At 40.4% G+C, this 27479-nt stretch overlaps 1 protein-coding gene across 1 annotated transcript in view; it reads right to left on the bottom strand.

Moving 5' to 3' along the window:
* The window catches only part of LOC113024781 (transmembrane protein 266-like), a 51076-nt gene that overhangs the window by 18220 nt on the left and 5377 nt on the right, over positions 1 to 27479 (bottom strand). The window contains exon 3 of the mRNA XM_026172109.2: positions 20476 to 20667. Within this exon, the coding sequence (XP_026027894.1) occupies positions 20476 to 20667 (192 nt within the window). The remainder of the gene's footprint in view (positions 1 to 20475; positions 20668 to 27479) is intronic.

The following is a 27479-nucleotide window of genomic DNA, read 5'->3' as shown; positions in this document are numbered from 1 at the left end:
TCCCAGGACTGCGCTCTTCTGGACAGAGATCTCCGATGTTGTTCCCGGGATCTGCTGGAGCCACTCGCCTAGCTTGGGAGTCACCGCACCTAGTGCTCCGATTACCACGGGGACCACCGTTACCTTCACCCTCCACATCCTCTCGAGCTCTTCTCTGAGCCCTTGGTATTTCTCCAGCTTCTCGTGTTCCTTCTTTCTGATATTGCTGTCATTCGGAACCGCTACATCGATCACTACGGCCGTCTTCTTCTGTTTGTCTACCACCACTATGTCCGGTTGGTTAGCCACCACCATTTTGTCCGTCTGTATCTGGAAGTCCCACAGGATCTTAGCTCGGTCATTCTCCACCACCCTTGGGGGCATCTCCCATTTTGACCTCGGGACTTCCAGGTTATACTCGGCACAGATGTTCCTGTACACTATGCCGGCCACTTGGTTATGGCGTTCCATGTATGCCTTGCCTGCTAGCATCTTGCACCCTGCTGTTATGTGCTGGATTGTCTCTGGGGCATCTTTACACAGCCTGCACCTGGGGTCTTGTCTGGTGTGATAGACCCCAGCCTCTATGGATCTTGTGCTCAGAGCTTGTTCTTGTGCTGCCATGATTAGTGCCTCTGTGCTGTCTTTCAGTCCAGCTTTGTCCAGCCACTGGTAGGATTTCTGGATATCAGCCACCTCCTCTATCTGCCGGTGGTACATACCGTGCAGGGGCCTGTCCTTCCATGATGGTTCCTCGTCTCCCTCCTCTTTCTTGGGTTTCTGCTGCCTGAGGTATTCACTGAGCACTCGGTCAGTTGGGGCCATCTTCCCAATGTATTCTTGGATGTTCGTTGTCTCATCCTGGACTGTGGTGCTGACACTCACCAGTCCCCGGCCCCCTTCCTTCCGCTTAGCGTACAGCCTCAGGGTGCTGGACTTGGGGTGAAACCCTCCATGCATGGTAAGGAGCTTTCTTGTCTTTATGTCAGTGGCTTCTATCTCCTCCTTTGGCCAGCCTATTACCCCAGCAGGGTACCTGATCACGGGCAGGGCGTACGTGTTGATGGCCCGGATCTTGTTCTTACCATTCAGCTGACTCCTCAGGACTTGCCTGACCCTCTGCAGGTACTTGGTGGTTGCAGCTTTTCTAGCGGCCTCTTCATGGTTCCCATTCGCCTGCGGGATCCCCAAGTACTTGTAACTGTCCTCTATGTCTGCAATGTTGCCTTCTGGTAGTTCAATCCCCTCAGTTCTGACTACCTTCCCTCTCTTTGTTACCATCCGACTACACTTCTCCAGTCCGAACGACATTCCAATGTCATTGCTGTATAGCCTGGTAGTGTGGATCAGTGAATCGATGTCTCGTTCACACTTGGCATACAGCTTGATGTCATCCATGTACAGGAGGTGGCTGACAATTGCTCCGTTCCGTAGTCGGTATCCGTAGCCAGTCTTGTTAATGATCTCACTGAGGGGGTTCAGGCCTATGCAGAACAGCAGTGGGGACAGAGCATCTCCTTGGTAGATCCCGCACTTGATGGTGACTTGTGCTATGGGCTTGGAGTTGGCCTCTAGTGTTGTACGCCACATCGCCATTGAGTTCCTGATGAAGGCTCTTAGGGTCCCATTGATCTTGTACAATTCTAGGCATTCCAGTATCCAGCTGTGGGGCATTGAGTCATAGGCCTTCTTGTAATCAATCCAGGCAGTGCACAGGTTGGTCAGTCTGGTCTTGCAGTCTCGGCTGATTGTTCTGTCTACCAGTAGCTGGTGTTTTGCGCCTCTGGTATTCTTGCCAATTCCTTTCTGTGTCCCGCTCATGTATTGACCCATGTGCCTGTTCATCTTAGCCGATATGATGCCTGACAGGAGCTTCCATGTAGTACTGAGGCAGGTTATTGGTCGGTAGTTGGAGGGGACCGGTCCCTTCTTGGGGTCCTTTTTATATATATATATATATATATATATATATATATTTATTTATTTATTTATTTATTTATTTATTTATTGTCTGACATAAAGACAAGAAAGCTCCTCACCATGCATGGAGGGTTTCACCCCAAATCCAGCACCCTGAGGCTGTACGCTAAGCGGAAGGAAGGGGGCCGGGGACTGGTGAGTGTCAGCACCACAGTCCAGGATGAGACAACGAACATCCAAGAATACATTGGGAAGATGGCCCCAACTGACCGAGTGCTCAGTGAATACCTCAGGCAGCAGAAACCCAAGAAAGAGGAGGGAGACGAGGAACCATCATGGAAGGACAGGCCCCTGCACGGTATGTACCACCGGCAGATAGAGGAGGTGGCTGATATCCAGAAATCCTACCAGTGGCTGGACAAAGCTGGACTGAAAGACAGCACAGAGGCACTAATCATGGCAGCACAAGAACAAGCTCTGAGCACAAGATCCATAGAGGCTGGGGTCTATCACACCAGACAAGACCCCAGGTGCAGGCTGTGTAAAGATGCCCCAGAGACAATCCAGCACATAACAGCAGGGTGCAAGATGCTAGCAGGCAAGGCATACATGGAACGCCATAACCAAGTGGCCGGCATAGTGTACAGGAACATCTGTGCCGAGTATAACCTGGAAGTCCCGAGGTCAAAATGGGAGATGCCCCCAAGGGTGGTGGAGAATGACCGAGCTAAGATCCTGTGGGACTTCCAGATACAGACGGACAAAATGGTGGTGGCTAACCAACCGGACATAGTGGTGGTAGACAAAAAGAAGAAGACGGCCGTAGTGATCGATGTAGCGGTTCCGAATGACAGCAATATCAGGAAGAAGGAACACGAGAAGCTGGAGAAATACCAAGGGCTCAGAGAAGAGCTCGAGAGGATGTGGAGGGTGAAGGTAACGGTGGTCCCCGTGGTAATCGGAGCACTAGGTGCGGTGACTCCCAAGCTAGGCGAGTGGCTCCAGCAGATCCCGGGAACAACATCGGAGATCTCTGTCCAGAAGAGCGCAGTCCTGGGAACAGCTAAGATACTGCGCAGGACCCTCAAGCTCCCAGGCCTCTGGTAGAGGACCCGAGCTTAAGGATAAACCGCCCGCAGGGGCGTGCTGGGTGTTTTTTATATATATATATATATTAGGGGTGCAACGATATTCGTATCGATATTGAACCGTTCGATACAGTGCTTTCGGTTCGGTACGCATATGTATCGAACAATACAACATTTGTAATTTATTTTATCAACTTTCCTTCTGACGATGCTGTCTGTGTTGAGTGCTCAGTGAATCTGCGTTCGACTACTCCGCCTAGGCTGCACTGTCGAGCGCAGATCCACTGAGCGCTCAACACAGACAGCATAGTCAGGAGGAAGAGCGCAGGGCAAGCTAGCGAGACAGAAGTTAAGCTCTCCTTGCAAGATGGACCTCCCCCACCCTCATTCAGATCTGGCGTTTGGAATTATTTTGGTTTTCATGTGACGTATGACCCTGAAGGTAAGCGAGTCATGGACTAAAGTAAAACAGTATGTTGGATGTGCCATGCAATGCTTAATTACATTGGTGTGAACTAGTGTGTTAGCGCAGTTAGCTCGTTAACGTGTTGGCCGTCTAGCCCCATGCACGGGGCGATCGGCGGTAGCTCGTTAACGGAGATTTGCCGTGTTGTGGCGTTAAGGTCATTTCAACGAGATTAACCTGAAAGCACTAGTGGGAACACAACGAATATGACTGCACATTTACGCCGACATCATCCTAGTGCAAAGACAAAAACAACAAGCATGCTACTAACTTTACCCGAGTCATTTAGACAGCTGTTAGCACGTGATTCTCCTCATGCTGCTGAGAATATAGCCCAGAAGAAGCGGATAGTATAGCTTTTATTTTGGAAAGAGACATTTCTCTATAATAAACTCTCTTTTCCAAAGATGAGTGATTCCTCAATCAAATACAGGGCTTGCAAAATCGCTAGCCCGACATCCCGGAGCTAGCGATCTTTCCAGTCGGGCTACAAAAATCTATCTCTTCCCTGCCCGTCGGGCTATTGTAGGAAAAATATATGTCAATGCTTTTGCATTCTTTCAGAAATGTAGCTGGGTAATTATGTCATTGGCATCGGTGAGCCACTGTCAATATGTGACATATTGAAATCGCGTTTGAATTTGCGCTTGTTTTTTTGCTTTCACTTTGCAATGACAGCACTGATCTGTGAGTGATGATAATCTGTGCACCAATTCCTCTGACATCGTCTTATTAATCGTTAGCTTACTATGCAAACATGACAAGTGAAATCTCCCGCAGCAAGCTTAAACATGTGAGAGGTTGATCGCGCAGAGAATCGCTGAGCTTATGTGAGTCCGTGTGTAAAAGTAGCAGTATATATATTTTAGTTCTGCTGAGCCAAATAAGACAGGTCGGAGTGAAGAAGTGACAGCCAAAGAAAAGCTTACCACAAAACGGAGAAGTTATGACAAATGAGACTATAAGGCAAAAAGAAAGTGCAGCTTTATGGTTTCATGGACAAAAGAATTTCTGTGGCTGCAATATGACGAGCTAAATAACCAGGGGTGCACATAAGTGGTCCGCAGGTGCGCATTCGCTGTCAAAATAAAAAACGCGCACAAGGGTTAGGGTTAAATTTAAAAACTGTACTTTTGAGTTAAAATATATATTTATAATTTTAATAAATGACAAATTAAAAAGGCATGAACATTTTTTTGTATCGAAAAAATATCGAACCGTGACACCAAAGTATCGAACCGAACCGAACCGTGAATTTTGTGTATCGTTGCACCCCTAATATATATATATATATATATATATATATATATATATATATATATAAGCAATGAAACAAAAAAAACAATGACAATAAATCTGCAGCAGATTTTGCAATTAAATTTTTTTTAAAAGCTTCTCTTCTTTTATGAGTCAGAGATGTATCTCTTGTTTGTATGGGGGGTTTTTGCAGTTCCTCTGGGCAGTCTGGCCTTGAGGTGAATTTGCTGGGATATTTACTGAAAATTGTGGCATTGTGTTAACACACACCTGGTCCAACAGCAGCAGCAAGGGTATATATAGTTTGCACGAAACTTTCCTTTCACATGACTGTATCGTTATGCAACTTCTTTACCATGATTTGCTGAAGCTGAATTTATCCAAACTTGTTTCATTTAAAGTAATTATTAAATAATTATAAGTACAATAGATTCTTGTCAATTCAAGTAATGCAAGTAAGGTATAGTTTTGAAAGGATAAACAAGGCCTTGTCAAATCTAAAAACAGAAATAAATGAAAATATACCAAAGTAAAGCAGTCTCTCTCCTTTCATCTCAGACAGTGCTGTCATAAAGCTCCTCACCTGTCAATATGTGCATCCAGCCACTACATTACTGCCGTCTTGTGGCTGGAGTCAGTTATTGGCTGAAAGCTGTGCTTATTTTAATCTCGTAAGAGACTGCAGCTCTCTCTGTTTTGAGTGTGTGTCTGTCTTCCTTTGACAATGACAATGATATAATGTTGTTATATCATTAACAACATTAACGTAAGAGCCTTCTTTTTTCTGCACATGCAAGGCAAGTTGTCGCTGGGTCTGCTCTCAGTGCTGTGAGATCAGTTACGATCTGCACTTTTTGTAGAAACACAGCTAGCATAGCATAGCTAGTAAACCAGTTTCAGTGATTTATCTTTGTAACAGATGATTGTAACAGCTTTGCCCTGCTAACCACCATGGCCAACTTGTATGATGTATACAAGATTAAATTTAACTCATTTAGTACATTAGTAAGGACAGCTTTGACAATGAATGGCGAGGGGATGGTACCTCTGATTATGTCCAGTCTAATAAACAGGCAAGGTGACCAAGTGTAGGGTCAGATTAGCATCTATGAGAATCTCTAAGTGTAATAAGTTTAGCAAGCTGCTTTGCCAACACTCCACGTTTGTTTTTCATTCATATTTTAATCCACCCGTACATACTGACAATTAACCATGTCACACACTACAGCAGGTTTTTTGTTGTCAATATTTCAATATACTTTGTTTAAAATCGAGATGAACAACTGATCTTTTTCAGTGATCCAATTTATCTTATTAAATAGGTAAATAGTAGATGCTTGTGTGTACGGGGGGGGGGGGGGGGGGGGGGGGGTTCTGGTTTCCTGTCTGTGAAAGTCACCGTCGTAAGCCATAGTTTGAAAAACTACTCCATGCCTTCAAGTCAATCCAGACATGTCTCTGGTGGAAACAAACTCGATTTCCGAACGTGAAACTTTTACCATAGGATCTGACGGTCCATAAAAGTGCATCAAATGATTTCATGCTTCATCAAACCTCTGCAAGGGGGTAAAAATAATAATAAGAAAAACATTACAAATACTATAAAACTCTTTGAGGGGGAGTAGTAAAATGAAGTGCAGAAAAATGAAATATTATCCTCACAACAATTTTAAAGGGTACAGTCTTCTCAAGCTTTAATGGATCACAGCAATTATGCCAAAGTCAAGCCAATTACAAAGAAGAGTATTAAAAGCAATTTTTAAAGGCAAGGTCCACATCTTGGTAAATTTTACTGTATATCCCTTCATGGCAGTGGTGATCACTTTTAGATACCATAGAAAGCCTGCTTTCCTCATAAATTGGCATATTTTTCTTTAAAAACTTTTTTTCCAATCTTGCCATGTATATTATACAATTTTATACAATTTTTATAGAGACCCTGTCCTCTATTCCAGCCGCCACCACGCATGGCCAATAAATGCTTGGGGTCCCAGGCCAGTGGAGGTGCACCAAGGACTAATAAACTTTAAACTACAGCAGGGTACAGTGCAAAGTTTGCAATGACAGTGGAGGATACCTAACATTATTAACATTATTAAATTTACAATAACATAATGGAGATGACCCACTGGTTGGAGGGAGGCACATGCTCCCAACAGACCCTAGTAACACCACCGTCAGATGCTCTGTGAAACAGACAAATTAGATAAGCTAAAACAAATTTTAGCAACTTTAGCCATTTTAAACAGTTACATCTATTAATGCTCATCAAGGGATCAGTGCTGAAAGATAACTTTTGGTATATACACATACAGTGTTTCAATGTTTTTCTGCACAAATAAGTTACTAAATATATATTTTTTTTTACAGTATGATTATTATATTTTAAAAATTGATGCTCATAATAAATGACCAACTCACCTTTACAAATACTGCCTTCTAATGAAGTCATTATCATCGTTTAAGAAAACTGCTTGTACTGATCTCCAGTAAGCTGGCAAACAACACATTGTGTAGTCAGAGGGGAACCAAGCAAAATTGACAGATTTGAGTTTCTTCAAACAAGAAATCAAAGCTTGAAATATAAAGTAACGTCAAAAAGAACTAGGCATACATTGAGTTAAATGAGAAGCTAGCTCCTTTTCTGATGGATAGCAGGCTAAAACTGAATCATTAAGCACAAATCTAAACTTGCTCATGGAGCAAGATAAAATGTATTACTCCCATGGGCCATTAAGAGGCACTGGACAGTCATATTATATCTCAAACTCGAAGACAAGGATAAACCATGCACATATGTGCAATAAACATGAGAAGGTTTACCCAACCAGGTGAAATTAATAGGTCATTTATTATAGTTTAGTATATATGCACAATTCCCCACGCACACACACAAGCCCTAAATAGTCCCTGTAAACTCATGTGTTTATAGTGCCTCAAAAGATATTCAAGATCGAATCTATTATGTGAGGATATTAAAATGAGTCAGCAAAGCAATAAATCTGTGGAACAATCTGTCCAAAATCAATAACATCCACCTGCTTTATACAGGATAAAGGACCACGCAAGTCGATACAACACAACACAGATAAATAAGAGGTGAGAGTTCACAGGCGGTTTGAAGACTCATCCTTGATATGTATGACAAATAGGCTGAATTCAGCGACTGTGTGTGTCCTTAACTTCATGTCATGCCAAAACTAGCCCAGCCCAGAGGGGACGCAGTCAGACGCTGCTGGTGACACATGCAGTATATTAATGAGTCTTATTAAAGCAACAGAACAGTGGCAAATGTTGTTTCTCTGACCCCGTCGGCCCTGACAGTCTGACAGAACCACCTGGCCCAAATCAGTAGCAGACAAGCACATTTAGTGGACAAGGTCACCCCTCAAACCGGTTGTTTTCAGACTGTCTTTGGCTTTTTCACAACCTAATATTGATTTACCAAATAACAGTTATAGTGCCTTTGTAATTTTTGGTCAACTTGCACGACAGACTATTTGAACACAAACACAAAGATATTTCTGCATTTCTGTCTCTCTACACTTCTGCTTTATGTCTGCTATTATCTCGCTATTCTCTGCGCTCCTTCCCTTGGCTCTGCATCCCTTCTGATATCAGTGCACGTTTAGCAGGTTGATATAGCTGTCAGTGTTCCCCTCTACTGGTGAGACTGAGAGAAGCTCGACAGGGAAATAGAGGAGGGAGATTAAATCAGGCAAAGTGATCAATACGAGCATGTCGAGTGAGCCACCAAACACTGGGACTGTCAGACTAACAGCACCTGATGGTCTCATCAGATAAAGTACTCCACTGCAGAGATGCTTCTTAAACGTTTACTCTTTGTACATATTAGAGTTCAAGTGCTATACTTCTGCGTCTCCTTATTTTATCCTTCCTTTTATTCTGCCATATTGGCAGATTATCAGCAATGGCAACACAATAAACTCAAGACTTTTTATTGTGCTTAAGGAAAGACGAGGCTTGATTGATGAACCGTTGTTGTTAATTTCTTTATGGATGTATAAATATCTAAAATTATTATTTAGGAGATGTGAAGACTTAAATTCATAATTATTAATAACAGAACAAATTCTCCTTTTTTTATTGGTTTGATTCATAATCATTGGATTTAAACATGGGATGAGAGCCAAGTTAATGGTCAATTGTTCAAACTAGTTTACAGCTAATGGTGGTGTCACATTATAGTGACCTGATGGACTGGACTGCATTTCCATGATGTAATAAATTCAGCTGAATCTTGGCAATGCATTAGTGATATCTGATGTAATGAATTGGGGCAAAACCTGCTGTAATTTTTATTTTTAGCCAAAACTACTAAAAAAAAAAAATTCTTTGACTTGAGTTCTATTATTGGCTAGGTGCCCAAGGAGCTTTGAAAATAGCGATGACAGCTAATCCTGGGAAGAGAAGTGTGAGTGTGAATTTAGAAGTTAAGTGAGATCATCTCAACACTTATTTATATTGCAGTGCTATGCTAGAAATGTGACCCCGGTGGAACAAACACATTTATACCCATACAGAGACAGAGAACAAAAACTGCTGCACTGTGTTCATTTAATTTAGCATTTATTGTCTTGTTTGTTTCTTTGCTTAATCTTTATCATCCTGAGCCATTTTCATGCACATGCGCTGCTGCCCTGAGGTCCACGTAGGTGCATTCAGAGGAGCCAGATTTTCTTGTAATTTATTTTTTATGGTAGTTTTCATGCTTTTCCAGCTCTTTAAACATTTTTCTTTGGACTTCAACTGCTTTTTTTACTCATTTTCATTCCAGTCCTCGTACCTGACCTTTTCCAATAAATATGTGGAACACCTGACACAAAGGATGAGCCATTGTTGTGTCTACATATAACAGACAACTTGCAAATTGCATCTTTTGGCAGTTTGTTACACACAGCCTGTCATAAAACAAATAACTTGTTCCCACTTCTTTAGTTAATTTTTTTTTAAATGCTAATACAACAGAGTTTCATAGACATATAAATATAATTTTCACAACAAAAAGGTGATTTACAAAGAGTTATTAGCCAAAAACTTGACATATCTTAGCATGGTGTACAGTATATCATTAAAACAATTGGAGGAAACTCTACAAGTGTAAGACAAAAGCACAGTTCGTTAGTACCAAACCAGAAACCGCTACAGAGTGTGATAAAGCATACTGTGAAAAGGCACTGCTAGAATTACATAATTTGATTTTAACAAAAAAGAAGACAAGGGATAAAAGCCTTATTCTGAAGTAATGATTATGTGCATCCCTTAGGCAAAGTCTCTACCCGCCAATGACAAATTTAGTCCCAGCAAATAAAAATGGTGAACCAGATAGGAAGCATAGAAACAGACAGAGCTTGACAGCAGGCAAGCCTGGAAAAGAAGGCGTACCAGCTAAGCATAAAATACATGCTGAGTTTTCCCGATGCTGTCAGATTGCAGGTAATTAATTTTACATTTGAAAGTTTCCCCATTACCAATGCCTGTGTGCCATTCATCACAACACATCAGCAATGAGAAGGTAAGCCCCAAAACACCAGAAAAGCACTGACTCCTTTTTTTTCTTTGACTTTTGCAATCTAAAAGTAAATATAGCGACTGCATTTTTAGTACCGCATTTACCTTCTTACATAAACAACATCTCCAGACGGGCAAATTATTTATACTAATCGTTCACTTATTTGCACAGCGCCGGTAGAGGCAAAAGGATTCAAGTTTAAATGATTACTGTCTAAATGGTGACCGCCAGTGTACACAAAAGCAAACCTGAAAATTTACAAATTTACAGACTAAAAGAAATATTGTGTGTGTTCTTATTAGGATAAGGATTTTTAATATTTTATACCAGTACAGGTGTTGATTTTCTTACAGTGAATCAGAGATCAGAGGCCATCTGTCAGTGTTGTGGAGCAATGCAAAGCTAATGTAATGTGTAGTGAAGCACATTACTTTCTCCACAGAGTTCTCAAGTAACATAAAGTATTACATGTTTTTAAAAGTAACAAATAGTAATGACTGTGCAACTCTAATAGAAGCCAGGGACACAACCTCTGCATCAAAGGTCTGATATCACTCGTTGTTACAAAGTGAAGCCAACCTACAAAGAAAGACCTATAAGAGGCACAAAGCAACTACAAAGCCGGAGACTGTAGTTTTTTTAGAACTGCCAGTAGCAGCTGTTTCTTAATTTAATTTTACATTCAAAAGTCTTAACTAGTGTCGTTTATATTAAATTATATTAAATTATTATTGCTAGGAACCAGGGCTTTACATTTCATTTCCAATTTTCACTCACTACACATCTTTGAATCTGAGACTGAGTCATACAGAGAATGCCACCATACTACTTTTATATGGTTATAGATGCATTTTATGCCATACTTCCCAGAGCTGCATAATTACAAGCCTTTAAGCTTGATGCTAAAAGACATCACATTGATGTTATGTGTAGGCTACAAGAAAGATTTTAATTACGCTGAACCTGCAGCAGCTAGAGGCTTAAGTTTACCGTGAGTAGTGCAAAACACAACGAACAAGGGCAACTGGTGTTCAGCTTCCCCCCTGAGTCCCGTGGGAGCGCTGAGGAAAGACTCATTTGTATGTTACAAGGGGACTGGAAGGTCAGTATGTGCGCGTGTGTGTCTCTGTGTGTGTATGCCTGCATTTGATGTATTCTGTATTCCGTGTGTATATCGCATACTGTATATGTGCACTGATAAGGGTGCATGCACCCAATCACAGCAAGCTTTAATCAGTATAGCGTCACGACTGCAGATCGTTATGGATGTCAGTTCAGAATTGAGTAAATCTCAAACCATTTTGCTGCTTATTTAAGATGCAGGAAACAAAACCTGACAGGTTTTGACTTCATGGACAAGAAAGACTAATGAGACTGTGCATGGTGCTTTCAAAACAACACTTTCACATATCCCTGATAACAGAGCTAAATGACCATGCACCTTAGGATGCAGCTGAGCAAAACACTCTAATAAATTGGCTTTTAAGGATCAATATTATTACACTTTACATCAGAAACTGAAATCTCCATGTGTTTCTTTAGATCTTAACATGTGCCATGTCACTACTGCTTTAGTACAGAGTAAAAAAAATACACAATACAATACGAATTTTCACTGACCAAAAGAAAAGTAAATTCATAATAAAAGATGTCAATTGTGTCTTAATTATTATGAGATAGATTAAAATAAGCACACTACTGTAGCTGGTTCAGCAGGCAACCCATATACCAAAGGTTAGTAGGAGCACACATTATCTTTGATTTACTGTAAGCTTTCCTTACTATTCCCTCTTAAAAAAGGCTAAAATATATTTAAAAAAATGTTTTTTAAAAAGCCAGGTGTCAACATTTAAGAGATTTCTTTAGATGACTTGAGTCCCACACATTGATTAGTGTGTGTGTGTGTGTATGTATGTATAGAAATATACTCTTAGACTGGACAAAGCCACTATTATATCAACACTTGGATAGAGAAGCCTTGTCATGATGTGTCGAACTTAGCATTTTTGTTGTTGTGATGTTTTGAACCCAAAACTGGTGAGAAAGGGGGTAGATCTGACTGAGATCTTTTTTAAATCTAATGGGGACCATGACTTAAAAAATGAACATCAGGCTGTAGTCAGTACAACTAAAAACTAGCAAATTAGACCATAAACTAATCAGGAAAGCATTTAAGATCAAAATTTAAGTAAACTACCATTTCCCTAGCAACCACTTTTGTTATAGTAAATGAGTAAAACTCTTCAGCCAGCAAAACTTTCTGAGTATCAGTGTGTTTCATGCACAGTTATTAGCTAACCTTTGTTTTTAATGAACACAGATCACATATAATTATTTTGTTTTGGGGAGTAAGATATCAGTTTGTTAGATAAATTATGCTTTAAATACAGATGTAAACACACAGAAATCTGCAACAAAACTTTCAAAGTGGTCTCGACTTTTACTCAGACACTTCAACTCTTCTCCTTTGTGCCATGTGCAATGTGAACATGGTTATATGTGGTATATATGGCATGGCTTTCTACTAGAAACTGGTCGTTTTGTGTATCAAAATTACCATTTTTTGTGACAAAAATATTGCATCTTATGGTAAATGAGCAGGCCAATTATTGTATGAAAACCAGTTTCAATAAAACAATGTACACATAGTGATTTAGTGCTAAATTAACTGCTTTGCAGGAGGAACAGTAATGGCAGGGTGGCAAACTACAGAATCTATCATCTATACAGTTATCGTTTCAAAATCTAAAAATTTTGGTTTATATTTCAGGCCATCCCTGGCAGTAAAGGTTCACCATGTTTATTTTTCCTCAAAAGTTATGGATAATTGTGATTTGGCAAACAGTGAACTCCTACACTATACAGGCCTACAGCTGTCCCATTGGCAGAGGAATTAAGAAGTCTGGGAGATAACGAGAAGGACGGTCACTCCCTGGTCGCCGTCTCAGACAACTTCCCGTTCTCTCTAATTAAATCAGGCCAAATTGGCTCGACCGGGTGAAAGCCTTCAGAGAATGCATTATTCCAAAAAGTAAGACTTCAATATTTAATCTTTGCTCTCTAACAAAGTTAAAGCAGGTTGAGTAAAAATAGTGTGCTATCAACAAAAATACTAACTAGCAGCACAGATCTCACACCTCCAAATTCAGGTTAACAAACGTCTTTCTTATTTGACATATTCATGAAATCAAGATTGCTCTGAGATGTTTTAACAAGAAAGGTTTAAAAGTCCCACTATTCAAAACAGTAACAGTTTAGTTCATGCCCACGTTTTTAAAAAGTCTAATCTCAGAACCAATTTGATGACAAAATCACTCCAGAGTTGTTTGTGATTGTATAAAGAGGGAAGTGTTTATTTTCCTTCATCAACCACTTTCTAAGACTTGCAAATGGGCCAGTAGTTATTTCCAAAATAGAACATTTGGAACCCTGGCCTAAAGCTGTTGGGTGGTAAAGGGTAGGAGTCCTTTTTTTTTCCCTCCCCCCCACCCCTGCTCACTACAGATTTAGATGAACCATCTGGTGTTGGTACCTAACCCTGGACTCCTTGCACATTTGGACCAGCCGTATCAGCAACATATGCTTCTGTCTCCGTGTCTGGCAACCATGCGCCCATCACAACGATGGGAGGTGACATCATTCCACTGCTCAGGTGTGCACTTGTAATTGCAGTCCAGGAGCAGGGGCTGGACTGGTCTGGCAACTTGAATTTTAATATAATTTTACACTGCACTTTTTATCTAGATCCCTTGAGCTCAGACAATAATAAGATCAGCTAGTTCCCCTTATCCCTTAGCACAATGTCAGCATCATACCCCATACCATGACCAGCTTTTCATACCTTTTTATGTGCACATCAGACCTCGGAGGCTGGAAGTGATATAAGTTCAGGTACAGAGCAGGCTGAGCAGCTGCTGCAATTTTTTTATTTTAGTTGAAGGTTAAATTTTATTCTATATAATGTTTGCACTATACACAGAGTTCTAATCATCACGATAGGCTTTATCAAGCAGTTGGCTTACAAAAAGCTGGTCTACTTTCTGTCTGGCTGATTATAGGGATAGTCCATTTGGCTCAAAATGTGTTTTTCAAGTTTAAAATAAGAGAAAATACGGTAAAGCTGGAAATTCTTTCAAAAAATATGTAATTTTGTTAAGAAGTCATCATCATCATATTGTCATCATCAGTCTTATGTTCAGTTTAAACCAAAAACGGAGCCTTTGATTAATGCCGTACCTGCAGATCTTCTTCTCTGTCGTTCTTTGTTACGCCCAAAAATCTTTTTCCGATGAAGTCGCACACTAGCAGCAGCCAACACAAATACAAGCTGAAATGCACCAAAAGAACCCTTCAACATAAAAAAAAGTGAGCAAACAAACAAAAGCAGCTTGATGACTATGGGGAGAGTGGGCGGCCATGAAAGTGCTGAACACAAGCCCACGCCACCTTGGTCCTCCCAGCATTTTTCCTAGACAGGAAGATGGATGGGCCCAACTCTAATAATAACTACACTCCACTTACCATGGCGCCAAAACTGCTAACACTGCAACTGCCCCCTGATGCTAGCTAGAACAACCACCTCCCACAATGTCGCCCACTTCTCTCCTGATAGGAACATTCTGTTAGGCAACAGTACAGAAAGCTGGTGGTGGAAATCTCCAACCTGTCCACCTTTCTTCAACATCACCACCGAATGACAATCCTGGATGTTCCTGCAGGATTGTGAAGGGGCTTCTGTACTGGTGGTACAGCAATGCAAAAAAAGAGAGCTTTTTTGGCATTTAGTCTAGTTACAGTCGAGATTGGTATTCAGTATGGGAAGGTGTACTTTGTGTGAAATTCGGCAGAAAAAGATGAGACAGTGAATGTGAAAAGAAGCAAGAAGCTGAGGGAATAAGAGAAGAAGCAAGAATACAGAGAAACAATGGAAATATGTAAAAAGGTGGTGAAAGAGAGAGAAAGAAGAGCCTATCTAAATGTGCAGAAGCATCAATGAAGGAGCACTATTGTTCCTAATGAGGTGTGACAGCCCAGTATAAACTGGAATATGAAGTGAACCATGATTACAGAGGGTTAGATAACAACCACTACGCAATGCAGTGAGAAAGCTTTTCAGGCCTGGCCTTGTTTCCTCTCTGTTCTCAGTCTATATATCCTCTACGTACTCTCCTTCTGTTCATGCATGCATATACATATGTATGTGTGTGTGTGTGTGTGTGTGTGTGTGTGTGTGTGTGTGTGTGTGTGTGTGTGTGTGTGTGTGTGTGTGTGTGTGTGTAAGGAAGAGAGAGGAAAAGTAAATAAATGAGCGGCGATCTGTGAGTGACTACTTTCCCACTGTGTGAAGTGAGGGCAGCACACTATACGAGAGAGATAGCAGTAAGGTCAGCTCCACCTTCACAATGCTAAAGGCTATGATATGCGAACATGCCTGACAGTAGGTGCTTCATCACACAGTGGCAGCTTGACACAGGAGCCTTTTCTCTTGATTAATCCCCTCTGCTTGCATCCTGCTATGAAACACGCTGCATCTTTATAGTATTGGCAAACCATAATAACACAAACTGCTTTTCATTTTGCAATTAATCTGTAAATCTGTGAGAGGAGGAAAAAAGAAAAACAGCTTGTGCCTTGTCTTCCACTCCCAACATATAAATGTGTGATTTATTTTCCATGCAGATTTTCATTTCAGGATCTCATCAACAAAAGTGATTAGTTCAATAACTTTAAAATATGCTGCAAGCTGGTGCATTAAATTTACTGTAAACTGTGTCTTTAAAGAGAAAACATATCTGTTTTGAATTTGCATATTTTTCATTTACACCCACTTTCTCTCTGGAATGAGTAGACGAGAAAAGTTTAGCTGACAGTAACACATTCCCAAACTGCCACTGAAAATAACTTCAGCCCCTCATCCAATGAACCATCACCTTGTTGATGAAACACCTCTACCATGCTTGTGACATTCTCACTTTCATGGGCGTGCACTCTCGTTTTGCCAAACATCGCTACAGAGCATGCCTAAACATTTCCCATGCACTGTTTTCTTCATGACGCTCTTTCACTCTCAGAAAGCCAATGAGCCATCTAATGCAGACTGAAAGTGGCGGGGTCTGCGGGGGTGTGGTGTCAGTGGCAATCGACTTTCCCAGGTAAAGTCAGCGGAGCAGCCAACAGATTTCTCTCCGACATACATTTTCATTTTGATGACTGTGGATTGCCATCGCGCTGCCGCTGTCTTGCCTCCTCTCAACTTCACTTCATCATTCCTCACGCCCATAAGAAAGGTTCATTTCCCCTGCCCCATTTCCCTAAAGGTGAGTTTACCCATCAGTCACTCTGGTAGATGCACTCCAGTGTTTCCCATTTGCATTCTGAAGGCGAAGACAGATACGGGCAGGATGGTGCGTACACACTGTTACGACCCAACAAAGTCAACTCACTGGGAGGTGATGTTAAAGCGCTGATTTAAGAAAGCTGCCCACTGCCGCAGGGGAACATAGTAAAACATGATGATGGGGCATGGGGCGTGATGTTTGTGAATGTCATTTAAGGAGGGCTAATGGCTGCTGTCTCTTTGAAAGGTAGATCGATACGGTAATGAGGAGACGGAGGCACAGGCGTAATCACCGAAAGCCCAGCGGTGCTGAAACCCACAGAATAAAATAGATTCGGGTCTTGGAGGGCGTCAGGCTGAGTGACGCGTTCATTTGGACACACTTGCAACATCTTGCATTTTCTAATGGCCTTAATGTCAGTAGGCACTTTGTTTTTTTTAAATATTTTACGATTTTCACATCCAGTGCTTGCTTATGACTACTTCAGAGGGCTTTTGTTAAATCTCAAAATCTCATAGTTTAGAAAAAAAAATGTGATCTGACACGAGACCTATAAACAGCAAAGGTTTTTGAAATTTCTACACATTAGCCACAAAGGAGGAGATATGGGAACATCCTAACAAACCGGACAAACCAAAGGCCAGCGACAAGGACCGGTAACAGTGATTAATTTGAAAGATTAGTACATCGTTTAAGGTTTAGAGAAGATGCAAAGTACACGTTACTGAAGCTCATGCCTGGTGGATTTAAATGGAATTTCATTAAAGCTAAAAGAAAGAATGATGACTTTTACAACTCCCACTGGCAGCGTTTTTACAGGCAGACGTTTTACACTAATGGCTTGAATATGAAATAGTGACCCCATCACGCTAAGCTCGTTTTGAGTAAATTGAGCCCACTGGTAAAATAACCTTTAAAACGGTGTCTGCTAAATCTGTTGTTCTAGCCTCTTACAGCAGGGCTTCTTAAAGTTTTTCAGCATCTGGACCAGAAGGAGAAATTTAGTCTCATGCCCTCAAACCCAAGCTCATTTGGAGAGATTGCTGTTCTCATTTTTGTGATTACAACGGCAGGGACGTGACCCATTTACCGGATAACTCTTGGTTTAAGAAATGCCTTCCAGGTATATGTCACAGGTTGAGCTACAATAGGAAATGCTGCATTCATAATTCATATCTGTACACTAAAGTGTTTCCTAACAACACCAAATCCAGACACTGAGCTGGTGGTGTCACAGCACATTCACAACAAACACTGAAACATCTAACCATTAAGTATAGGGAAGGAAATGCATGGTACCAGTGACCCTGATCTGGAATAGGACACACAAGGACTGTACTGGTTGTAATACTGGCGCAGTGTGAGTGTCAGCACGATGCGTCTGTGAAATCCATCTGTTTCTGGCCATGAGAGGCTAACTGAAGCGAACCAATGGAGTGAGACCTGATTTGGTGTCAAACGGAGTACTTGGATGAGGCAGCATGTATGGATATGTTGTGTGTGTTTGTGTATGTGTGCATGTTTTGGATCCTGTAGTACAGCTTATGGTGTTTATGTGCATCCTAGTGAGATCTCACGCTAAGAGCCAGGTTTGAGTCACAGTTGCTGGACAGAATGCAAAGACTGGACGGTGGGCAGATTTTGCATGGTGAAAAAAAAGGTTGTTAATGTTGTGACTAATCTCAAAGACAGCTGTGATCTGACCTCATATCCATATGTCAAACCTAAAATTTGCACAATCATGTGAAAGGATAGAATAACAAGGACTGTGATAAGCAGTTCGTAAGTATCACACAATTACTGAGACAAAATTATTGTCTCGCTCACAGTAACTGAGATATGTTTAACATTTTACACTCTAGTACTTTATAATAAAGTACTAGAGTGTAAAGTACTACTACTACTACAAAGTGCTACTTCTAGTACTTTGTCTTGGAACAACTGTAGCCACACGATTTCCTTAAAGTATTCTGATTCTGATTAAACTTGAGTCCCATTTTCGTAAAGTTTACCTGAGAATCATGGAAAAGTCCAGGATTCCCAGTCATAGGGAAAAGTATGAATAAAAGAAAAAAAAACACAAGATAATAATGACTAGTTACTGTATAATATGGATACAAAGCACAAATCATTATGGAACAGCTTTTGATCATTTTCAGGATTTAAATTACTTAAACATCAAAGACTAAGGAAAACTTGGAAGCGTGGAGGCATACAACCTTTAACTGCCAACTTTTGATCAACTGCGGACTCAATAAAGTAATTAAACGTGACAGCATGTATAGTTAGACAGTAAAAGAAATTAAGTGTGTGATACTATCGGCTTCTGGCTCATGCACTGTAAAATGTCACTTACAATAAAGGCTCCTATTGTCAGCAGGCAGGCGAGGAGGGCAGATATTTAGCCTGAAATGATGAATTGATCTCAGTTAACTTATGGACGCAGGACAACCCAGAGGTTGTCACTTAATGATAAATGGACGTAATACTGAGCAACGAGGACAGCAAGTCAAGGACTTGGGGCGGGAGATTTAACACATGATGGATGATAATCTTGCATACCATGTGGCATTTATGCAAGTGTGATGGGTCGTGTGCATGTGTGTGTTGGTGTGTAAGTCTACAAACAGTGGCTGCTGTTTTATGTAAACTTAAAATCTACATTGTTGGCTGCGATAACCGCAGACAGCAGATTTAAGTGCCTGTTCCACAATGGCTGTGTTAATGGTCTTAACACTGGAAGGTTGCATGCCTCTAAATATAAAATTTAGACACATGCATACATGTACAGTACACATGAAATAAAAATATATAACAGCATAAGTGCATATAAATATAGGACTGCAAAATGTGCTAATACATACCTACTTTCTGTACCTAAACAGTATAGAAGAACTGGGACTGAGGTATGAGGCATGCAGTGCTATGAAAAAGTATACCACATGATTCAGTAGCTTTTAGAACCACATTTAGCAGCAATAACGTGAAGTAATGGTTTTCTGTATGACTCTTCTTTAGAACATTGCTTCAGTTCATTCAGGTTTGTGGACATTAGTTTGTGCTCAGATCCCTTAAGGTCCCACCACAGCAGGACCACAGCAGTCTAGACCTCAAATAAGTGGAGGTCTGGACTTTCAGTGGGCCATTGCAATGCCTTGATTTTGTTCTGTTTCAGCCATTATCATTGCATGACCCAATTTAGGCCAGGCTTTAGCTGTCAGACAGATGGCCTCACATTTGACTCAAGAATACTTTGGTAAACAGAGGAGTTCGTGGCTCACTCAGTGACTGCAAGGTGCCCAGGTCCTGCAGCTGCAAAGAAAACCCAAATCATCTCCCCAGTACCTCTGTGCTTGAGGTATGACGTATTTGTGTTGATATGCTGTGTTTGATTTTCACCACAACTGATTCACGTTTATGCATTATGGCCAAATATTTTCACTTTGGTCATGTCTGTCCAAAGGACGTTGTTCCAGAAGTCTTGTGATTTGTTCAGATGCATCTTTACAGACCCGAGATGTGGTGCCATGTTCTTTTTAGAGAGAAGAGGCTTCCTCCTGGGAACCCATCCAAACAAGCTACACTTGTTCAGTCTTTTTTCTTAATTTACTATCATGCTTCTTAAATTTTACTGGCGATTTTTTTTTTTCCATTGTATTAACACACACCTGCTGCTCTCAACTAGCAAACTGCCCAAACATCTGCTTTCACAGAGGTGGACACAATTGCTGATAATCAGTTAATCAAGCACATTTGATTAGCAGTACCTCGGTGAATCTTACCCTGTTAATTCCAATACAAGTAATAATGTTTCATGCAGTTTTTTATAGGACAGCACAGAGTTTAGAGAAACAAATTTTACATATATACATATAAAACACAAGTTTCACTCACCCTTCCCTGTTTTCATCTTCATCTGCATTGGAGAGCAGCTGTGAGCCAGCCAGGGAGAGGTCCAGAGCTGCAAGGGGCAGATCTCTGTAGCCAAAACTCACCAGCTGGACTGGAGGAGCCAAGCACTGGTTCTCATCCTCCACCGGCTGGGAGATGATCTCCAAATCTGACAGACCTGCCTGCTCCACTTCGCTAGTTACATGCCAGCAACAACAAACAGACAAATGACATGCACACAGACAAGCACGCAGTGGAGAAAAACAGAAAAAGACAAGCATTATTTGAGAAATGATCACATTTTTCAGATACCTTTATCAAACTCATAATTTTATCATTGATGGCAAAGAAAAATTTACAGAGAAAATAGGCAAGGTTTGTTGAAGACCTATATGTATGTATCAAAAAAGTGGTGCAATTAAAATAATAATAATAATTATTATTATTATTATTATTATTATGCTGCCCAGCAGCTTCACAAGGAAAACATTCTTATTTACTGTAATGGCATTAGGGAATAAGCATAGGGTTGGGGAGGTTTAACACCCACGCAGCACCAAAGAACGACTACAGTATGTACTCCACTGTTAAGGAGCAGCAGAGATACAGGTGCCCCTTCCTCCAAAAGATCACTGAAAGTTTGAGTGGCTGTCCTCAAACTGGCTTACTATATAATCTAAACAGCTGAACAGCATTTAAGTAATGAGCAGCTGGGCACTAAGAGGTGAATACTGACTTTTTACTTGTATTTTCTTTGTTTGTTTTTTTATAGTGGTACATGACTGAAACCATACAAATGCAAATGCTTGTCCCAGTTGAACTTTCAATTGCTCCCAGATTTACTTTGCACTTTAGTTTATTTTTAAATTTCAATAAGCACAACTGTTTTGAACATAGGCTACAGTTCTCCTTCTATCAGTAAAACTGCATTACCCGGATTACAGACATGTATAAATATTTTTATCACAAAATTGCTGAACAGACAACAATAACAGACAATTGGTGTGACAACTGAATAAACAATTACTATAAATGAAACTCCCCCCAAAAAAAATCTTGAACACTTTCTAAGATATCTAAGTGCCACAGATTTTATCAGTCAGCAGTAAGGGCTTTGAACAATTTGACATTCCTTGCAGCCTCCACGGGGTTCATTTCAGCACCCGCATCAACCCGGAGTCTTAATATCTGAACACATCTTGGGTGTTCGGTTTAAGGCCAGCAGCATGTAGCCCAGCGTGCCCACAAGCCCCAGTTGTGTAAAAGCTGGGCCATCTCAGCAGAGCGTGTAGGTGAAAACAAACGCTGAGTGCAGCTGCAGACTGACTGTGTGTGCCCTGTGGTGTGTATTTTTAGACCAGAGCAGATGCTGGTGTATCATGTCTGCTGTGACGTCACTGCCTCTCTCTTTGTCAGCTGAGTGGATCCCCACTCTCCTTCAAACGTCAAAGGAAGTCAGAAAAAAAGGTGAAAGGCAAGGGGGAAATAGAGGAGTGGTGTGAGTGTAAAGAAACCAGGGGTTATTTAAAAAAAAAAAAAACCTCAATTACGGCTGGAACCAGACAGGCACAAGAAAAAGTGACAAATGAGGATGGAAGACTAAAAAGGCTCAGGAGGAGGACTAGGAGTGTCGAAGCAGATGCAACACAAAAGTAAAAGCGATAAAAAGGAAGCGAGGTAGAGAGAAAGGGGTCAGGATGGAGACGCGGGGAAGGAAGCCTGACAACAGAAAGGGCAAAGTGAAAAAGGAAATGGTAATGTAGAGCTGATAAGTTGATGAGGAAAAGAAACAATGTGGTAAAAGTAAAGGCCCCTGTGCTCTATTTCACCAAGGAAGAGAAATGAGGACAGAGCAGGAACAAACTGAGGGAAAATGACATCCATCTTTTTAGGCTCTCAAGCTGGTAGCGACGTGAGAAATTTGGCCACTAAGCACAGGACCGACACTGAATTCTCAAAATTTTGCTGCAGAAGCATGTGATACTAACAAACATAAACCATCGTATGTCATGGTCACGCAATATTTCCGCCTACTCTCTATTTACATCATGGCTGAGGCACTCAAAAAAAATTAATTGTTGATAATGGTTGTGTGGCCTGGACTCGGATTTCATACTGTAGAGACTCACAGTTCCTTTTTAAACACTTTACAAAGTAGTACAAGAGACTTAAAAAGTCCACAAAGTAGATAATAAGTGGTGTTGTAGAGTGGTTAAGCAGAGAACAGTGCATGAACACAAATCCTTATTTTATTCTTTTATTTATTGGTGGGAGGGGTGTAAAACAGAGAGGGGAGAGCTGCAGGAGGATGGTTTTATATTTTTTAATTGTCTGTTTTTTTCTACCTAGATTTTTTTACTACTGAATCATACTGGCAGCACTGCTTGGGGCGATCGTGGCTCAAGAGTTGGGAGTTCGCCTTGTAATCGGAAGGTTGCCGGTTCGAGCCCCGGCTTGGACAGTCTCGGTCGTTGTGTCCTTGGGCAAGACACTTCACCCATTGCCTACTGGTGGTGGTCAGAGGGCCCGGTGGCGCCAGTGTCCGGCAGCCTCGCCTCTGTCAGTGCGCCCAGGGTGGCTGTGGCTACAACGTAGCTTGCCATCACCAGTGTGTGAATGTGTGTGTGAATGGGTGGATGACAGGATATGTAAAGCGCTTTGGGGTCCTTAGGGACTAGTAAAGCGCTATATAAATACAGACCATTTACCACTGTTAATAGTGGCAAGCTAGGATATCATTGACCTCTGTTTTTGTCAGTTGCAAATTTCAAAATAAGAAGTTCAAGATTTGCGGTGTGAACTGGATCAATTTAGTTAACAACTTAAATCAAATGTCCTGCTCCTTTTTTTAACATAAGCCGTGGCTTTTGTTAAGTGTATTTTTAGTCAGATAATACATGAAAGTTTTTCAGAAGAAAACTTGAAACTTTCTTGCATCTTTCTAAGCCTGGGTTCTCAGTGGCAGTCTCTGGTAACATGTTGTGTGGCCTGCAAGCACGACAAGGAAAGACTCCACCACTGTGTATTTAATTCATTCAACAGTCATGTCATATTATAACAGCACAGAATGAAGCCAACGGATCATGTCTCTTCAGTATTAACACTTCTGTTCACGCCATCATTGCAGACTCAACAGTGCCAACATACACAAATACAGCTGGAGTCAGAAAAAAAACAGCCACTCAACTAAAGGCTGAAAAACCACAATGTAGCACAACAATTACACCTGCCAACATAAACCACCATTGTATAAACAGGAACATTACAAACACTAACTAAAAGTTACTGATGTATTTTTTTTCTGCCTCTCTGTGTTATGTGACTCAGTGGCTCCGTAGTGTAGTGGTTTACATATTTGACAAACAAGTGAAAGGTCTTTGGTTTGATTCCAGGAGGATCCACAAATCACTTTAGGGTTCGATCAGAGAAAGAAATCTGGCATAAAACATTTGCCAAATCTAACATGAGGCTGTGGCTGCTGTGGCGAACCCTTGTGAGAGGGCAGCAGGCCAAAATAGCTCTCTCTAAACTGCCATTCAGCACCCAGAACTTAGAAAACCATGCTCTAAATCAACTTTTCAATCAGTTTCCTGTATTTGAAGTTCTATTTCATGTGTAGGGGGAAAGAAGGAACTGCAAGAAATGAACTTGATAAGTCTGCAAAAGAACAAATCTGTCCACTTGTTTCCCCGTGGATAAGCATACATGGGTAGTTGGTAATAAATCTCTGGCTGTCGAGTTAGTAGCTTATCAGCATTCTTTAGGGCCTTCCGCATATCTGCATAAGACCAACACCATCATTAATCAATGCTAGCATAATACACCAAAGCTAATTATTAGAGAACTACTTTAATGTAGTTTTAAACAATAGCTCTTTGCTATAAGGTTTGGTGAAGACATATACATTTCCTACATACTGAAAGGTATGCAGATGTAATGCCCAAACCCACTTTCTGATTTATAAAAAATAATATTAAATAGGGTTATATTTGTATCGCCAGTACAAATCCAACTGGATTACAGTGCTACACCAAGCTGTTATCAGTTTGTTGCTTCTTAAATTATGTAACTGTAACATTAAAAAAGCACCAAACTGGAGTGTTTTTTGACACATAAACGTAACAAGAGAGTAACGAGAACGTTTGGAAACTCAACCACTCACACAGAAGTTGAATGAGTTACATTTCTCGTCAGGAGGTGTATTCTACAAGGATTATTTATGGGGGATGTGATCAGTGACCCCAAAACGCTTTGTCTGTGTAAACTGAGGTTCTGGGAAAGACAGAAATAGACACCAGTCACTCGGAATAGATCATGATGTGTTTTTTCCACAAGGCCTGAATATAAATTACTTAAGGAATAAGTGAATCTTTGAATCTCCTTTTTTTTCATTTAATCAAACCAAATTAGAGGAGAGAAGAAAGAACAAAAACTTTTGCCAAATTCTTTTGATGTAGGCAGGAAGTCAGTAAACCACAACCAGATGAATTTTCCAAGCAGCTGTTCAAGCAGAAGTAGTTTGTTTGACTGATGAGAAGTTACAACCAGGAGCTAATAGATACCAGAATAATGCACAGACAAGTTTTTATGTTGATACTGATATAAATAATGGTGAAGCCTTCTTTAATAAAAAATAAATAAATAAATAAATAAATAAATAAATAAATAAAGACCAGAGTTTCTGGGAGTTTCTGAGAACAGTGTCTTTGGTTTTTCATTATTAAAAGGCTTCACTTTCTAGAAGTGTTATTGCCGTCTAGTCTCAAAGCAGCTGTCCTCATCCCAATTTGAAGGGATGATTTCCCTTGGCAAGAGGGCCTTGCATTACTTTGACGATATTTATTCTTTATAGTTATGAATATATGGACTAGAGGTTATTCTGTTATTTTGTTGACTCGTGTTCAATAATGCAATATGTTTTATATGAGTGAAATATATGGATATTACATCATTAAAAATGAATAACAGACAATAGCTCTTTCTGCCCTGTTCATAACATGGCATGACTTTGCTAAAGACAAGGTACAGTACACGTGTAGGGACATAAAATAATGAACAACTTAAAGGAATAACTGTGAAGCAGCAGATGCGTTAAAATCTGAACATTCATTAAGTTTCAAAAATGGAGAGTAGTTTTTTATGTAAACAAAGTTTTCCAAAAGTTGGAAAAAAAAGCACAAATATCTATAATCATCCATAATCCATATCCATAATTGTAAACCTGGGAGAAGTTAGCAGATGTTTGCCTGAAGACCAGAGATTACACGTTGGGTTTTGGGTGTTTTCTTTTTTTTAAAGGAGAACATTTGTAATGCAACATCATCGTTACTGCTCTGTGACCAGTGTTGCACTAAACCCCAATGAGATGCATTGTGGGGGGGTTTATCTTCCATTATAGCACATGAGATGGAGTATACTGTTGTACTGTAAAAATGTATCTATATGCCTCAGTGACAAAATCCTGCAGGCATATTTTACTTTGAGGCTGGATATGTTCAATATGATACCGTAGTGTGTAGGTCTGATAGTTGTTTTCTCCACTCTTTTCCTGCAAACAACATCTCATCCATACCACCTCTCATCCACAGTACAGCAGCAGGTTTGGCTGTTTTCCCAAACAATCAGGACCATACACATAACTACTCATGACAGACACAAGCTGTCCAGAGCCTAGCAGCCCATGTGTCTGGTGCTCTGCCTGGCTGGCAGTCAAGATATCAGGAAAAGGTGCTGACCCAGGCTATGGATTTCTACAATGTTCAGCAATTTTCCTATCTAAGGGAAAGGGCTTTATCGTGAATTTTAAGATTTTTTTTGAGAAATCTTTTCATCTTAGTTTTTCCTGCTTCACTTTGTGAAACTTAAAACCTTCCTGTGCATGTCATCTATTATAGTGTATGCCCATTTTATTATATTTATCTGGACTGGAAGAGTGAAAAAGTGGACCAATTAAGTTTACATCATAGACTTTAACAGCTTTAATAATTACACATATTACATAAAGAATTTATTTATCTCCTTGCGTAAAATGTCGCTTTGCTGCAGCTTTATTATAATTGTTTAATATTAAAGATGGTAATGTCTTCAGTGTATTAACATGAAATCCAATGAACCCGAAAACCTAAAAGGCAAATATACCTCTGTTTCTATCCAAGTGCAAAAAATAAAAAAAATTCTGCTGTCTTTAATACAAATACTGACCTTTCCAGATAACCATGACGCTCTTATCTAACAGAAAGGGGCAATTGCAAAATTCTGAAATTATTTCATGGAAAGACTAACACGACTGCAAACTGCAGAAGAGTACCCACAGGAAAGGAGTGATATTCAGGGGAGCAGGTCTCCCTGAGGGTGGCAGATAAAATTAAATAGTGGATTGTGGTGTTGTGGGCCAGGTATGAAAGGTCGTTGTGTGACAAAAGCTGCTCAAGGGATTTCACTGAGCAAAACATAAGGTCATGTTAAGTAACTGTGGGCCGGCGGCACCGAAGAGTGTTGTTCCTCAAACATGTGAAAGCGTCTCACTCATGAGCCTCAGTTTGCTCATTAGCAAATGTTAGCATTTTATTACACCAAACTAAGATGCCATGTTAGCATTGTGAGCATATAATAACATACAGAAGTCAGCATTTAGCTCAAAGCATAAACTGAAGCGCTAATGCAGCTGTAGATAAATTGCTCTTGTTGAAATATCTTTGTCCCGTTCCTCAAGAGCTTCCCTTCCATAAAAGTTTTGAAAAATAAACAGATAAATAGACTCAATTCGATTTATAGAAGATGGGACACCTCTGGGCTTGAGGGACTTTGGGGTTTCTCTGCAAAAAAAAAAAAGCTTTAAAATGTATGGAAGCCTACACTTAGAATCAATTTGACTTTAAACTCGCTTCATAATTGCATTTACTTTTTTGCAACTTCAATAAATCATAAAGTCCAACTACAAACTCTGAATTATAAGAAATACAATCTACTCTGTTCTGAAAAACCACCACTACATTAGCAGTGATAAA

The sequence above is a fragment of the Astatotilapia calliptera genome, chromosome 1, assembly GCF_964374335.1.
Source record: "Astatotilapia calliptera chromosome 1, fAstCal68.1, whole genome shotgun sequence".
In the NCBI taxonomy this organism is placed as follows: Eukaryota; Metazoa; Chordata; class Actinopteri; order Cichliformes; family Cichlidae; genus Astatotilapia; species Astatotilapia calliptera.
The sequence above is the reverse complement of the archived record's forward strand: the minus strand, read 5'-3'. Positions and strand labels throughout refer to the sequence as shown.